General features: G+C 41.1%; 1 protein-coding gene across 2 annotated transcripts in view; it reads left to right on the top strand.

Moving 5' to 3' along the window:
• map7b (microtubule-associated protein 7b) overlaps positions 1–14815 on the top strand; it is a 190138-nt gene that overhangs the window by 40949 nt on the left and 134374 nt on the right. Inside the window, exon 1 of one of the 2 annotated variants that reach the window (XM_063040442.1) lies at positions 3282–3578. The exons of the other annotated variant lie outside the window; for it this stretch is intronic. Within the exon in view, the coding sequence (XP_062896512.1) occupies positions 3449–3578 (130 nt within the window). The 5' untranslated portion in view covers positions 3282–3448. Of the gene's footprint in view, positions 1–3281; positions 3579–14815 lie in introns of those variants that run through there. 2 annotated transcript variants of the gene reach the window in all.

Below are 14815 nucleotides of genomic sequence, written 5' to 3'. Positions count from 1 at the left end.
TTTGAAATGGAGAAAGTACCGATCCACGTCGGTATCGTCAAATGGGGGAACCAGCCTAACCTCCTGGGTCGTCCGGAACCCTCCACCTTGGTTCGGCACGAGCCCCTGCTCTGCCCTTAACCTTAACTTCTCCAGCTCGAATTCCCTTTCCCTCTGTTTCTCCAACTGCCTCTCTTCTCGCTCCAACTGCCTCTCTCTCTCTTGCCTTTCTAACTCTCTCTCCTGCTCTTCTCACTGCAACTGTCTGTCCCTCTCTTTCTCTTCTCTCTCCAACTGCCGTACCTGGAACTCGTGCTCGAGTCTCAGTTTTTCAAGCTGTACCTGTACCGTGTCTCCAGCAGGTTTTTCAATAGACACCACCCCCAGCTCGCCTTGGGGAAACACACCTTTAGATACATAGTGCTCTACGATAGTGTATCTCCTCTCTCCTCATTGTCGACTTCCCCTTAGCAAGATTCAACCGTTTGGCCACAGCTACCAATTCCGATTTCCTGGCATCCTCTAATGCCTCCAAGGTCGGCGCCTTTATAAATTCCTCAGCCTCCATTTCTGCTGTTTGTCTTTTCTTTCTTTCGGGAATTTTAACCCAATCAATTTACTCCGTCCCAAATTTAGCGTTCAAAATCGCGGACGAGAACCCCACTTATGTTATGTATCCCGTAACTGGGTTGCCAAACCAGCAGAAATGGATCACTCAGTTGGAGTCTGGATTACTAGATCTAAGAAAGTTTTATTAAAGAAACGAGCAACACAGTAATGAAAGGATAATAAATGCAACAGTTCAGCAATGATAAACACATATGTGCACAGAATTAAGATAACAGGATCAATCAAGCTCTATCGTTGTTTAGGGCTAAATGACCAATTTCAAAGTGACACAAAGTCCAGTTCAATTTAGTTCAGTTCGCAGTAATCGTTGCCATGGCGATGGACAATGTGGGGGGGAAGGAGAGAGAGAACAAGAACGAATGATCATTCAAAACGGCTTCCACACACAGCCCTGCGATATTGCTCACAAGCAGCTTTCAGGCGGGTCCTTTGTGATGTCACCTGAGGTCACCGACTGTGACCCCTCCTCCAGATGCGGTCGATCCTCTGCAGTGAACCTGGCACCCAAGCAAGGGTGGACACACACCGGGTTCCCGCTGATCGTACCTTTCCACCCTGTGCGTCTATGGCTTGGTTCCGCAACCAGCCTTCCAAATGACTCCCACCGACTTGCAGGGGGGCACCGCTTCCAGGGTCTCGTTACCTCGTGGTGTCGTGTGTGTCCTGCCTTAGCGAACCTGTCCCTTTTTATCCCCCTGCTGGGGTATCGCCTGTCCATCACTTCAAACAGTTCAGGGTTCAAAGGGGGAGCCGCTCCAGACAGCTCTCTCTCCCGTCCCCTCATTACATATCTCCAAATGCTGCCCCATTGTCTTCCTTATCTCTCTGTCTCCCGAAGACAGGTGGCAGACCAACTGCTGATCACACAGGACAGCTAACATCTATGTGTATTCTTGTCACAGTGTGTATATAAATAAATAAAGGACGGGGTACGAGAGTACTCAGTTTTACACCCTTGGTAACAAATAAGTGGGGGATCCACTATTATTTGGTTAGGCTGCATTTAATGAACTTGGTTCAGGTCTGTTTCCATCATTGCAGGAAGGATGTGGACGCTTTGGAGAAGCTGCAAAAGAGGTTCACCAGGATATTGTCGATTAGATTGTATCATGTGGAAGGAAAGGTTGGACCAACTTGGGGCATTAGCAGCTGAGGGGACATCTGATGGAAGTTTATACATTTATGAGCGGTATCAATAGGGTAAAAAGAGTATCTTTCCCAGGATAACATGAGGGCATAGCGTTGCAGTGAAATTTCAAAGACAAGGTTTTTACAGCGTGGTAGGAGCCTGGAATGCATTGCTAGGGATAATATTGGAAGCAGGCATGACAGTGGCATTTAAAAGGTGTTCAGACAGGCACATGAATGTGAGGGAAATCCCTGATGGGTTTGATTTTCATTTGATATCATGACAGCCATTGTAGGCAGAAAGGCAGGTTCTTGTGCTGTACCACTCTGTGTTCAGTAGAAAATTTGTTTCAATAGGCTTCACTGATGCAACTTATTTTGACACCTAAGTTTCTGTTTATTTTGATTGAAAGAACTTGGGTTGGAAGGCTAGTGTTTTTTGGTTATTTATTTTTATTTATTTATAGGTACAGTGCGGAGTAGGCCCTTCTGGCCCTTTGAGCCTATTCACCAATGTGAACCAAGCCTAATCATGGGACAGTTTGTAATGACCAATTAACCTACTAACCAGTATGTCTGTGGACTGTAGGAGGAAATCAGAGCACCTGGAGAAAACCCACACATTTCACAGGGAGGACGGACGCACTCTTTACAGAGGATGCCGATGTTGAACTCTGAATTTCGATGCCCTGAGCTGGAATAGCGTCACTCTAACTGCTACATTACTGTGACGCCCTAATTAGATTAGTGCTATTAAATGTGAGTTCATTGTTCTTAACACTAACAATTTTTTTGCGAGAAATATAACTTATAGGCGAGTAAAGATTATGATTGAAAGTAACTGAGTGTGCTGTAGTATTTGATAAAGCTCATTAGGAAGATTGGAAGTTGATTTTGCTAAGCTTTGGCAAGAAAAAAGATGTGACTACCACACAAGATTTAGAATTTCTAAACATAATTTGCAAGACTGATGCTTTGATTTTCATATACTCTTGCTGGTCTTCTAAGTTGAAATGAACTGTATTGTAGCTTGCTTGAAACGCCTTTTTAAAAATCTAGTGGCCTTGTATAGGTTGTGCTTTTTCACATATTGAGCAGCTGCTTTATATGTGATGTCTTGAGCTTTTTATAATTCTGCCTCTGTCCAGCAGTCAGCTGTTTATGCAGGCATGATCCTATCCTCTAACTGCTGTGGCTGAAGGGAAAGGCAATGCCCTTAATTTAATGGTGCTTATTCGTGAATCGTTTGAACATTGAAAATGAAGTAGCAGTACTAGGCAGACTGTGATATCCAGCTGATGGGACATTTATAGATTCTTTGCATTTGTGTATGTCACTGTTGTTGTGGCAACTGTTTTAATAAGTGTGTTTTTTATCTTCTTGTGCATCATTTTTTCCTCTGGCTTAAGTGCTCCTGCAGGAAGGAGAAAGGCGTGCACCAGGATCTAATTGTGAGCATTGCTGCAGGTCAAAGTCTGGAGAGATAACCTGCCAAAGCAGTGGTTAATTAGACATGAAAGGAGAGAAGCTGTAAACATGAAATTTGCGCTAATTATTTAGTATTTGTCAGCTGTCACTATTCACCCTGAAAATAATCTGTTCTACACGCACAGATGTGTGGAGCTTTGTGGCGGTCCTCTTTTAAGTCCATTTTATTAAGCTGCTGTATCAGTGGCTGTAGTGGTTCATTATCAACAACAGTCATAACAGCATGCCGGGCTCAACCACTGTTGGCAAACAGAGGTTGAAGAAGACGAGTGAAAAGTCAAGGCTTCATGGTTTGTTCACTATTAATGAAGAAGATGAACTACATAGAACTAGAAATTCCAGAACTGAAGAAGGTATGTACAAATTAGATTGTTTTGTAAGCAGTAATTTCTATAATATAATATTTGTATGATATGTTCTCATTACAAACTAATACAAGTTATATTTCAGATTTTTGATGATGCTATGTTGTAGTCTTCTGATCTTGGGATTCTCTTCTAAATGTACTAATTTTATTTTTAATCGTGGTGAGAACATAAATTATTGCTTAGCCTAAAAAGGTAATGATCCCCATTTCGTTTCTATATTATAAGTTTATCTGCCTTTATTTTGGAGAAAGATGTTAATATGTTGAGCAAATTGATAAGTACATTTAAAATAAAAATGATGCATCATTCAGTCCAGTAAAATCCTGCTATTCAGAATGTGAAGAGTAGCCTTGAATAATTGTTTATCCTTAGCAGCAGTGCCCTGCAGTGATAGCTCTGACAGTATGCTAGCTTTATACAATATAATTGGTGCTTTAGTCAACCCAGAGCTACAAATTGCAACGTACTGCTGTTTTTGTAGAGATACTGCATTAGATGAGTGCCCAAGAACACTTTGCATTTCTAGCTTGACCTTCATTCTCTTATAATTGTTAATAAAATGTAGAGCTAGGTTTACTGTCATTATTTTGCTTCATTTATCAAATCTCTTTCAATAGTAATAATTAGTATTTAAATAGTAGTAACTACAAACATGCTATTGCAGGAAAAATCAAATGAAATATTGTTTTTTAAACTGAAAATCAAAATCAAATTTAACTAAACCATTCCTGCTGTATGCCTGTATCATATTTGCCATTTACCCCATAGAATAAACTTGCCTTAGAGTTAGACTCTCAGTGAAGTCATTGGTTTTGGTTTATCTTGCTTGCACGATGGATGTAGACATCATAATTCAAAATATACTGATAGTGAGTCAAACTTTTGTAAATGACTTCAAAGAAAATTCATTAATTTATTTTATGAATTCAATTTCCAAATGTCTGATATGACACTAATGTATTACTTTTTACTAATTTAATGTCTCCTTTGAAGATACTTTATTATTTTTATTGAGCAAATGTTTCTTTAATGTATTGTACAAAAATATTATACATGAGGTTTTAAGCTTTATCTGCCTCCTATTACAATAAATATAATGTTTACAAAAAATCAGTGTCTTATACTCTATTATACTTGATTATTAGTTTCTCTTGAAAATAATTGATTCTATGGCAAATTGTTAATGTGGGTTTTATGTAATACTTTTAGTATTAATTTCTTATTTGGTTGCATAGTTAAATAGTTAAGTATTTTTAGTTGATTGACATATTTTTGGTTAACTGCAGTTGTAGAACTTGGCAGATGTAAATAATTTAATGCAAAGGCCAAAACCAGGATATGAAGAAATTGGACCAAAAGTAACCAAGCAAGACCAGCAGATTTATTTATTTGCAGTAATATAGTTTTAGGTGTCTATGACAGCAAAATATGCGAAAATGCTTGACAGATATGACTTTGAAGATGGGAGTTTTTGAATTCACACTGGTTTCTGGTCAGAATGTGGCTGCTGTTATTTTTTTTTCATTGTTTGAGTTGCAAAACAGGATCATTATATTGATCAGAAGAGCCTGAAGGGCAAAGTTTTAAAAAGCCTGTTATAGCTGGCTCTACATGAGGGGCATTCTTCACATTTGTATCTTGGGTTACTATAGACAATTTACTACTGAATGATAGAATTGTCCTTTATTTGAAATGCACTCTTCCTGTGGCCATAAGATTGGCCATATATAATGGACACATATGTTTAAGTAATTTGTACTTTAAACTTTTTAGCTTTAACTTCATTGTTTCTCATTTTTTTAAAGCTTAATGTTTTTTAAAATGGACCAGTAAATTTAAAAGTTAAACTTCCTCTATGTTAACTAATGCACTGCTTGTGAGAATTGATTAAATGTTTCCAGCTTGAAAAGCAAAACTTTTTAAAGCTATTTCCCTCCTGCAATTTGAAGACTTCTTTTGTTTAGATATTTCATATGCTAGAGCTTGTAGTTTGTAGTGTAGATTCAAATTTCATAGAACCAATGATAAAACAAAGAAGTAGACGTGTGTTTTTTTTGAAAGGTATGCAGTTGGTTCTGCCCTGTTGCAATTTCCAATCCAGATATCTCGTTTTCAACCAATACATAGATCATCACAATTTGTTGCCAAAATGTGCCTGACTGAATGCTTTGCTTTTTACTATCAGATCTGTTGTCTGGTTTATACCCTTCTGCCTGGAATTTTTCTCCTCCTCTATTTTGAAAACTTTCAAGATACTGAGCATCTTTGAGGAATTCTTGACCTTTCCCTCTAAATATTCCTCTGATATTTTAATAAATCTCCTCTGCATTGATATTCTCTACATTTGGTGATACATGTAGTATAAGATTCAATACTCTAGAAAATCTGCCAGTTCAGCACTGCTGCAGTCCCAGCCTTGCTGGATTAAAGGAATTTTCCTTGGATGTAAATCTAGCCAAAGCCTGTCCTATGTTTGATTACAATTTAACATGACCACTTTCTCGTGTTTCCTGAAACCCCAACTGTAAAGAAAATGTACTTTTTTATTCTCATGTTATTGTTGTACCTGTTTTAAAATTGTACAATTTAGTTCGTAGTTTCCCTCATTCTTCCTCGTCAAATGTCGAATTTTATAGTTTTTGTACTTAATTCAAAGTGTAAAATACATTTATTAGCAAAATATCTGTATACATTATACCTTGAGATTCGTCTCCTGACAGCCACAAAACAAGAAATCAAAAGAAGCAATTTTTTAAAAAGACTAACAAACACCCAGTGTGCCGAGAAAGAAAGCAAAGCATAAATTGTGCAAACAATGAAAGCAAGCAACTTCATTCAGAATGAAAGTGAGAAAGAGTCCATAGATGCGAAGCCTGGAGGAGGCCCACAGCCTAAGCCTTAGCACAGCGAAGAACAGAGCAAGCAGAACCAGCCTGACCCTCGCTTCCGGTCCCAAAACCTGGCCTTTCGAATCCATCCGGCATTTAAATCATCCAAGCATCCGGTAGTGCCTCGCACTAGGACCTGGGCCCTGTCGTATCGCTACGCACAGAGCCTAATCCCACCGCCACGTTTCAGCTTCACACACCTCAACACTGTCTCGTCCTTGCTCCAACTTTGCACCGCACCCTCATGTCTTGACCATTGAGTCAGTCTCGCCTTTACTTCTTCATTGTTTGCGGTAATCATTTATTGTAATTCTTAATTGAAAAAGTGTTATTAATACAGTATTTAGTTGTATTTCTTTGGGAACTGCCAGTAAGTTGTTGTTCATCTTTAGAAGTGCCATTTTAAACCATCCATGTGGCAGATCTGTTACTCTTCCTCATTGCTGCATTTCTACGCTCAGTGACCACTTTATTAGGTACAGGAGTGGAAACAGGTGGGTCTTCTAATGCTGCAACCTATCTACTTCAAGGGTTGATGTGTTCCTTCAGAGATGCTCTTTTGTACACCACTGTTGTAGCATATAGTTATTTGAGTTGCTGTCTCCTTCCTGTCAGCTTGAACCTGGCTGGCCATTCTCCTCTGACCTCCCTCATTATTAAGGCATCATCACAGACAGAATTGCCCCTCGGTGCATCTTTTTTGTTCTTGCACTATTCTCTGTCTAGAGGCTTGTACATTAGAATCCTAAGAGATCACCAGTTTCTGGGATACCCATCTGACACCAACAGTCATTCCCTGATCAAAGTCACTTGGATCATATTTCTTCCCTATTCTAATGTTTGGTCTGAGCAGTAACAATAACTTCATGACCATATCTGCATGCTTTTATGCATTGAGCTGCTGCCACATGATTGGCTGATTAGATATTTACATTAACCAGCAGGTGTGCAGGTGTACTGAATAAAGTGGCCACAGTGTACATTTTATGTCCTAGAAGAGCTTTTGAAATTATATTTTATTCCCAAGCTTGTTATTCAGGTTTATTAAAGATGAAAGTTTATAATAGTGTTTTCTGCTACCTTCCAGTAAGGAAAGCAGTTCCTCACAATACTGCTTTCTTGTGCCTGTAACCAATCCTGTATCCACACACCTTGTTCCCAGTTGTCAGTTTTATTAAAATTCATTATGTTTCATTTCATGTGCATAAGTCTTGATTACAGTATTTTGTTACTTCAAATAACTCCATCCAAGTGGTCAAATAGAAATCGCCGTCAATAGATGCATTCATTTGTCCTTTCCTTAGAAAATAGTCATTGAGTCGCATGGTCTGTATTCATGCAAGTGACTATTTATTTTGTCATACTTGCAATATCACTCCCAAGAGCCCACTAGGGCATCAGCTATTCTGGATTGGGCCTTGTGCAATGAACCAGAATTGATTAGAGAGCTTAAGGTTAAAAGAACTCTTGGGGGAAAGTCTTCATAGTGTGATTGAATTCACCCTTAAATTTGAGAAGGAGCAGCTAAAGTCAGATGAATCAGGCTTACAGTGGATTGGGACAGGTTGTTCTCTGGCAAGGATGTGATCGGTAGGTGGGAAGCCTTCAAAGGAGAAATTTTGAGAGTGCAGAATTTGTATGTTCCTGTCAGGATTAAAGGCAAAGTGAATAGGAATAAGGAACCTTGGTTCTCAAGGGATATTGCAACTCTGATAAGAAGAGGGAGTTGTATGACATGTATAGGAGGCAGGGAGTAAATAAGGTGCTTGAGGAGTATAAGAAGTGCAAGAAAATACTTAAGAAAGAAATCAGGAGTGCTAAAAGAAGACATGAGGTTGCCTTGGCAGTCAAAGTGAAGGATAATCCAAAGAGCTTTTACAGGTATATTAAGAGCAAAAGGATTGTAAGGGATAAAATTGGTCCTCTTGAAGATCAGAGTGGTCGCCTATGTGCGGAACCAAAGGAAATGGGGGAGATCTTAAATAGGTTTTTTGCGTCTGTATTTACTAAGGAAACTGGCATGAATTAGGGGAAACAAGTAGTAAGATCATGGAAACTGTACAGATCGAAAAGGAGGAGGTTCTTGCTGCCTTGAGGAAAATTAAAGTGGATAAATCCCCGGGACCTGATAGGGTGTTCCCTCGGACCTTGAAGGAGACTGGTGTTGAAATTGCAGGGGCCCTGGCAGATATATTTAAAATGTCGCTGTCTACAGGTGAGGTGCCGGAGGATTGGAGAGTGGCTCATGTTGTTCCGTTGTTTAAAAAAGGATCGAAAAGTAATCCGGGAAATTATAGGCCGGTGAGTTTAACTTCGGTAGTAGGTAAGTTATTGGAGGGAGTACTAAGAGACAGAATCTACAAGCATTTGGATAGACAGGGACTTGTTAGGGAGAGTCAACATGGCTTTGTGCGTGGCAGGTCATGTTTGACCAATCTATTGGAGTTTTTCGAGGAGGTTACCAGGAAAGTGGATGAAGGGAAGGCAGTGGATATTGTCTACATGGACTTCAGTAAGGCCTTTGACAAGGTCCCGCATGGGAGGTTAGTTAGGAAAATTCAGTCGCTAGGTATACATGAAGAGGTGGTAAATTGGATCAGACATTGGCTCAATGGAAGAAGCCAAAGAGTGGTAGTAGAGAATTGCTTCTCCGAGTGGAGGCCTGTGACTAGTGGTGTGCCACGGGGATCAGTGCTGGGTCCATTGTTAATTGTCATCTATATCAATGATCTGGATGATAATATGGTAAATTGGATCAGCAAATTTGCTGATGATACAAAGATTGGAGGTGTAGTAGACAGTGAGGAAGGTTTTCAGAGCCTGCAGAGGAACTTGGACCAGCTGGAAAAATGGGCTGAAAAATGGCAGATGGAGTTTAATGCAGACAAGTGTGAGATATTGCATGTTGGAAGGACAAACCAAGGTAGAACATACAGGGTTAATGGTAAGGCACTGAGGAGTGCAGTGGAACAGAGGGATCTGGGAATACAGATACAAAATTTCCTAAAAGTGTCGTCACAGGTAGATAGGGTTGTAAAGAGAGCTTTTGGTACATTGGCCTTTATTAATCAAAGTATTGAGTATAAGAACTGGAATGTTATGATGAGGTTGTATAAGGCATTGGTGAGGCCGAATCTGGAGTATTGTGTTCAGTTTTGGTCACCAAATTACAGGAAGGATATAAATAAGGTTGAAAGGGTGCAGAGAAGGTTTACAAGGTTGTTGCCGGGACTTGAGAAACTTGGTTACAGAGAAAGGTTGAATAGGTTAGGACTTTATTCCCTGGAGCGTAGAAGAATGAGGGGAGATTTGATAGAGGTATATAAAATTATGATGGGTATAGATAGAGTGAATGCAAGCAGGCTTTTTCCACTGAGGCAAGGAGAGAAAAAAACCAGAGGACATGGGTTAAGGGTGAGGGGGGGGAAGTTTAAAGGGAACATTAGGGGGGGCTTCTTCACACAGAGACTGGTGGGAGTATGGAATGAGCTGCCAGATGAGGTGGTAAATGCGGGTTCTTTTTTAACATTTAAGAATAAATTGGACAGATACATGGATGGGAGGTGTATGGAGGGATATGGTCTGTGTGCAGGTCAGTGGGACTAGACAGAAAATGGTTTGGCACAGCCAAGAAGGGCCAAAAGGCCTGTTTCTGTGCTGTAGTTTCTGTGGTTCTGTGGTAAAGGAAATTACGGAAGCATGGGAGATGAGTTGGCCAGAATTATTTGGAAAAGAACACTGGCAGAGAAGCAATGTTTGGAATTTCTAGAAGCAATTTGATGAGCAAACTAGAGGACCCGAAGGTAGCTAAGTCCCCTGGTCCTGCTGGGATGCGTCCCAGGGTGCTGAGGGAATTGGCAGAGGTTATAGTAGACGCGTTGGGAATCATTTATCAAAACTCTCTAGACCCTGGGCAGGTCCCGGTGGATTGGAAGACAGCAAATGTCACGCCACTTTTTAAGAGAGGATGTAGGCAAAAGACGGGCAACTATAGGCCAGTTGGCTTAACATCTGTAGTCCGGAAAATGCTTGAAGCTGTCATTAAGGAAGAAATAGCGAAACATTTAGAAAGGAGTGGTTCCATAAGACAGACACAGCATGGATTCAGAAAGGGCAGGTCCTGTTTGACAAACTTACTGGAGTTCTTTGAGGACACAGAGTGCAGTGGATAGAGGGGAACAGGTGGATGTCATATATTTGGATTTCCAGAAGGCATTCAATAAGGTGCCGCACAAGAGACTTATAAATAAGATATGGATGTATGGAGTCGGAGGAGGTGTATTGGCATGGATCATGAATTGGTTAACCAATAGAAGGCAGAGAGTTGGTATAAGTGGGTGTTTCTCCAGTTGGTGGTGAGTGGGGTGCTACAGGGGTCGGTGCTGGGCCCGCAGCTGTTTACCATTTACATTGATGATTTGGAAGAGGGGACTGAGTGTAGCGTAGCAAAATTTGCTGATGACACTAAACTGAGTGGAAAAGCAAATTGTACAGAGGATGTGGAGAGTCTGCAGAGGGATATAGATAGGTTAAGTGAGTGGGCCAAGGTCTGGCAGATGGAATACAATGTTGGTAAATCCGAGATCATCCACTTTGGAAGGAATAATAGAAGAGCAGATTACTATTTAAATGGTGAAAGATTGCAGCGTGCTATGTGCAGAGGGACTTGGGAGTGCTTGTGCATGAATTGCAAAAAGTTGGCTTGTAGGTACAACAGGTTATTAAGAAGGCAAATGGAATGTTGGTCTTCATTGATAGAGGGATTGAATTCAAGAGCAGGGAGGTCATGCTGCAACTATACAGGGGTGAGGCCACACCTGGAGTACTGTGTGCAGTTCTGGTTTCCATACTTGAAGAAGGATATACTGGCTTTGGGGGCAGTGCAGTGGAGGTTCACCAGGTTGATTCCAGGGATGGAGGGGTTAACCTATGAGGAGGGATTGAGACGCCTGGGACTATACTCTCTGGAATTCAGAAGAATGAGAGAGGATCTTATAGAAACATACAAAATTTTGAAAGGGATAGATAAGATAGATGTAGGAAAGTTGTAGGTGAGACTAGAACCAGGGGACATTGCCTGAAGATTCAGGGGAGAAGATTTAGGACTGATATGAGGAGAAACTTTTTTTCCCCGGAGAGTGGTGAGTCTGGAATTCTCTGCCCAGGGAAGCAGTTGAGGCTTCTTCAGTAAATATATTTAAGATACAGTTAGATAGATTTTTACATAGGGGAATTAAGGGTTATGGGGAAAAGGCAGGTAGATGGAGCTGAGTTTACAGACAGATCAGCCATGATCTTATTGAATGGTGGGGCAGGCTCGATAGGCCAGATGGCCTACTCCTGCTCGATTTCTTATGTTCTTATGGAAGGCACAGGATATATGCATCGTAAAGAGGAAGAAGTGTTTTAAAGCATAGATGACACAACCATGGCGAACAAAGAGAAGTCAAAGCCAACATGAAAGCCAAAGAGCATATAATAGATCAAAAATTAGTGTGAAGTTAGAGGATTGGGAAGCTTTTAAATACCAACAGAAGGCAATTAAAAAATGTCATTAAGAAGCTAAAGATGGAATATAAAAGCAAGCTTGCCAATAATATTAAAGAGGATACCAAAAGTTTCATAAGATACTTGGTGTATAAGAGAGGCGAGAGTGGATATTGGACCACTGGAAAATGGTGCTGGAAAGGTGGTAATGAACGTGGAAATGGCAGACTAACTGAATAACTACTTTGCATCGGTCTTCACTGTGAAAACTCTAGCAGTAAGGTGGAAGTTCCAGGTGTCATGAGTCATGAAGTGTGTGAAATTACCATTACTAGAGATAAAGTTCTTAGGAAACTGAAAGATCTGAAGGTAGATAAGTCACTTAGACCAAGTGATGTACACTGAAAGGTTCTGAAAGAGGTGGCTGAAGGGATCATGGAGGCATCACTAATAATTTTTCAAGACTTACTTGGTTTTGGAATGGTTCCGGGAGACTGGAAAGCTGCAAATGTCATTTCACTCTTCAAGAAGAGAAAGAGACAGGAAAGGAAACTATAAGCCAGTTAGCCTGACCTTAGTGGTAGGGAAGAAGTTGGAGTCGATTATTAAGGCTGAGGTCTGAGGATACTTGGAGACACAAGATAAAATAGCTGTGGTCAGCATGGTTTCTTCAAGGGAAAATCTTGCCTGAGAAATCTGTTGGAATTCTTTGAAAAAAATAGCAACAGGATTGACAAAGGAGAACTGGTTGATGTTGTGTACTTGGATTTTCAGAAAGTCTTTGACAAAGTGCCACACATGAGGCTGCTTAACAGCTGCGAGCCCATGGTATTACAGGAAAGGTTCTAGCCTGGGTAAAGCAGTAGCTGACTGGCAGGAGGCAAAGAGTGGGAATATAGGGAACCTATTCTGGTTGGCTGCCGGTGACTTATGGTATTCCACAGGGGTATGTGTTGGGACTTGTTCTTTTTATGTTACATGTCAGTAACTTGCATGATGGAATTGTTGCAAAGTTTGCAGATGTTATGAAAATGGGTCAAAGGGCAGGTAGTTTAAAGGAAGTAGAGAGGACTTGGATAGATTAGGAGAATGGGCAAAAAATGCCAGATGGAATACATTGTCGGGAAGTGTATGGTCTTGCACTTTGGTAGAAGAAAGGAAAGGGTTGACTATTTTCTAAATGGAAAAAAAGTACAAAAAAACTGAGGTGCAAAGGGACTTGGGAATCTTTGTGCAGGATTCTCTAAAGATTAGCATCTGGGGGACAGTGACCACCACTCCCTGGCCTTTAACGTTATCACGGAAACGGATAGAATCGGAGAGGACAGGAAAATTTTTAATTGGGGAAGGGCAAATTGAGGTTATAAGACTAGAACTTGCGGGTGTGAATTGGGATGATGTTTTTGCAGGGGAATGTACTATGGATATGTGGTTGATGTTTAGGGATCTCTTGCAGGATGTTAGGGATAAATTTGTCCTGGTAAGGAAGATTAAGAATGGTAGGGTGAAGGAACCATGGGTGACAAGTGAGGTGGAGAATCTAGTCAGGTGGAAGAAGGCAGTATACATGAGGTTTAGGAAGCAAGGATCAGATGGGTCTATTGAGGAATATAGGGAAGCAAGAAAGGAACTGAAGAAGGAACTGAGGAGAGCAAGAAGGGGGCATGAGAAGTCCTTGGCAAGTAGAGTAAAGGAAAACCCCAAGGCATTCTTCAATTATGTGAAGAACAAAAGGATGACATGAGTGAAGATAGGACCGATTAGAGATAAAGGTGGGAAGATGTACCTGGAGGCTGTGGAAGTGAGTGAGGTCCTCAATGAATACTTCTCTTCGGTATTCACCAATGAGAGGGAACTTGATGGTGAGGACAATATGAGTGAGGTTGATGTTCTGGAGCATGTTGGTATTAAGGGGGAAGAGGTGTTGGAGTTGTTGAAATACATTAGGACGGATAGGTCCCCGGGGCCTGACAGAATATTCCCCAGGCCGCTCCACGAGGTGAGGGAAGAGATTGCTGAGCCTCTGGCTAGGATCTTTATGTCCTCATTGTCCACGGGAATGGTACCAGAGGATTGGAGGGAGGCGAATGTTGTCCCCTTGTTTGAAAAAGGTAGTAGGGATAGTCCGGGTAATTATAGACCAGTGAGCCTTACATCTGTGGTGGGAAAGCTGTTGGAAAAGATTCTTAGAGATGGAACCTATGGGCATTTAGAGAATCTTTCTGATCAGGGACAGTCAGCATGGCTTTGTGAAGGGCAGATCATGTCTAACAAGCCTGATAGAGTTCTTTCAGGAGGTGACCAGGCATATAGATGAGGGTAGTGCAGTGGATGTGATCTACATGGATTTTAGTAAGGCATTTGACAAGATTTCACACGGTAGGCTTATTCAGAAAGTCAGAAGGCATGGGATCCAGGGAAGTTTGTCCAGGTGGATTCAGAATTGGCTTGCCTGCAGAAAGCAGAGGGTCGTGGTGGAGGGAGTATACTCAGATTGGAGGATTGTGACTAGTGGTGTCCCACAAGGATCTGTTCTGGGACCTCTACTTTTCATTATTTTTATTAACGACCTGGATGAGGGGGTAGAATGGTGGGTTGGCAAGTTTGCAGACGACTCAAAGGTTGGTGTTGTGGATAGTGTAGAGGATTGTTGAAGATTGCAGAGAGACATTGATAGGATGCAGAAGTGGGCTGAGAAGTGGCAGATGGAGTTCAACCCGGAGAAGTGTGAGGTGGTACACTTTGGAAGGACAAACTCCAAGGTAGAGTACAAAGTAAATGGCAGGATACTTGGTAGTGTGGAGGAGCAGAGGGATCTGGGGGTACATATCCACAGATTCCTGAAAG

The sequence above is a fragment of the Mobula hypostoma genome, chromosome 2, assembly GCF_963921235.1.
Source record: "Mobula hypostoma chromosome 2, sMobHyp1.1, whole genome shotgun sequence".
Lineage (NCBI taxonomy): Eukaryota > Metazoa > Chordata > Chondrichthyes > Myliobatiformes > Myliobatidae > Mobula > Mobula hypostoma.
Note: the sequence above shows the minus strand (reverse complement) of the source record. Positions and strands in the feature narration are given on the sequence as shown.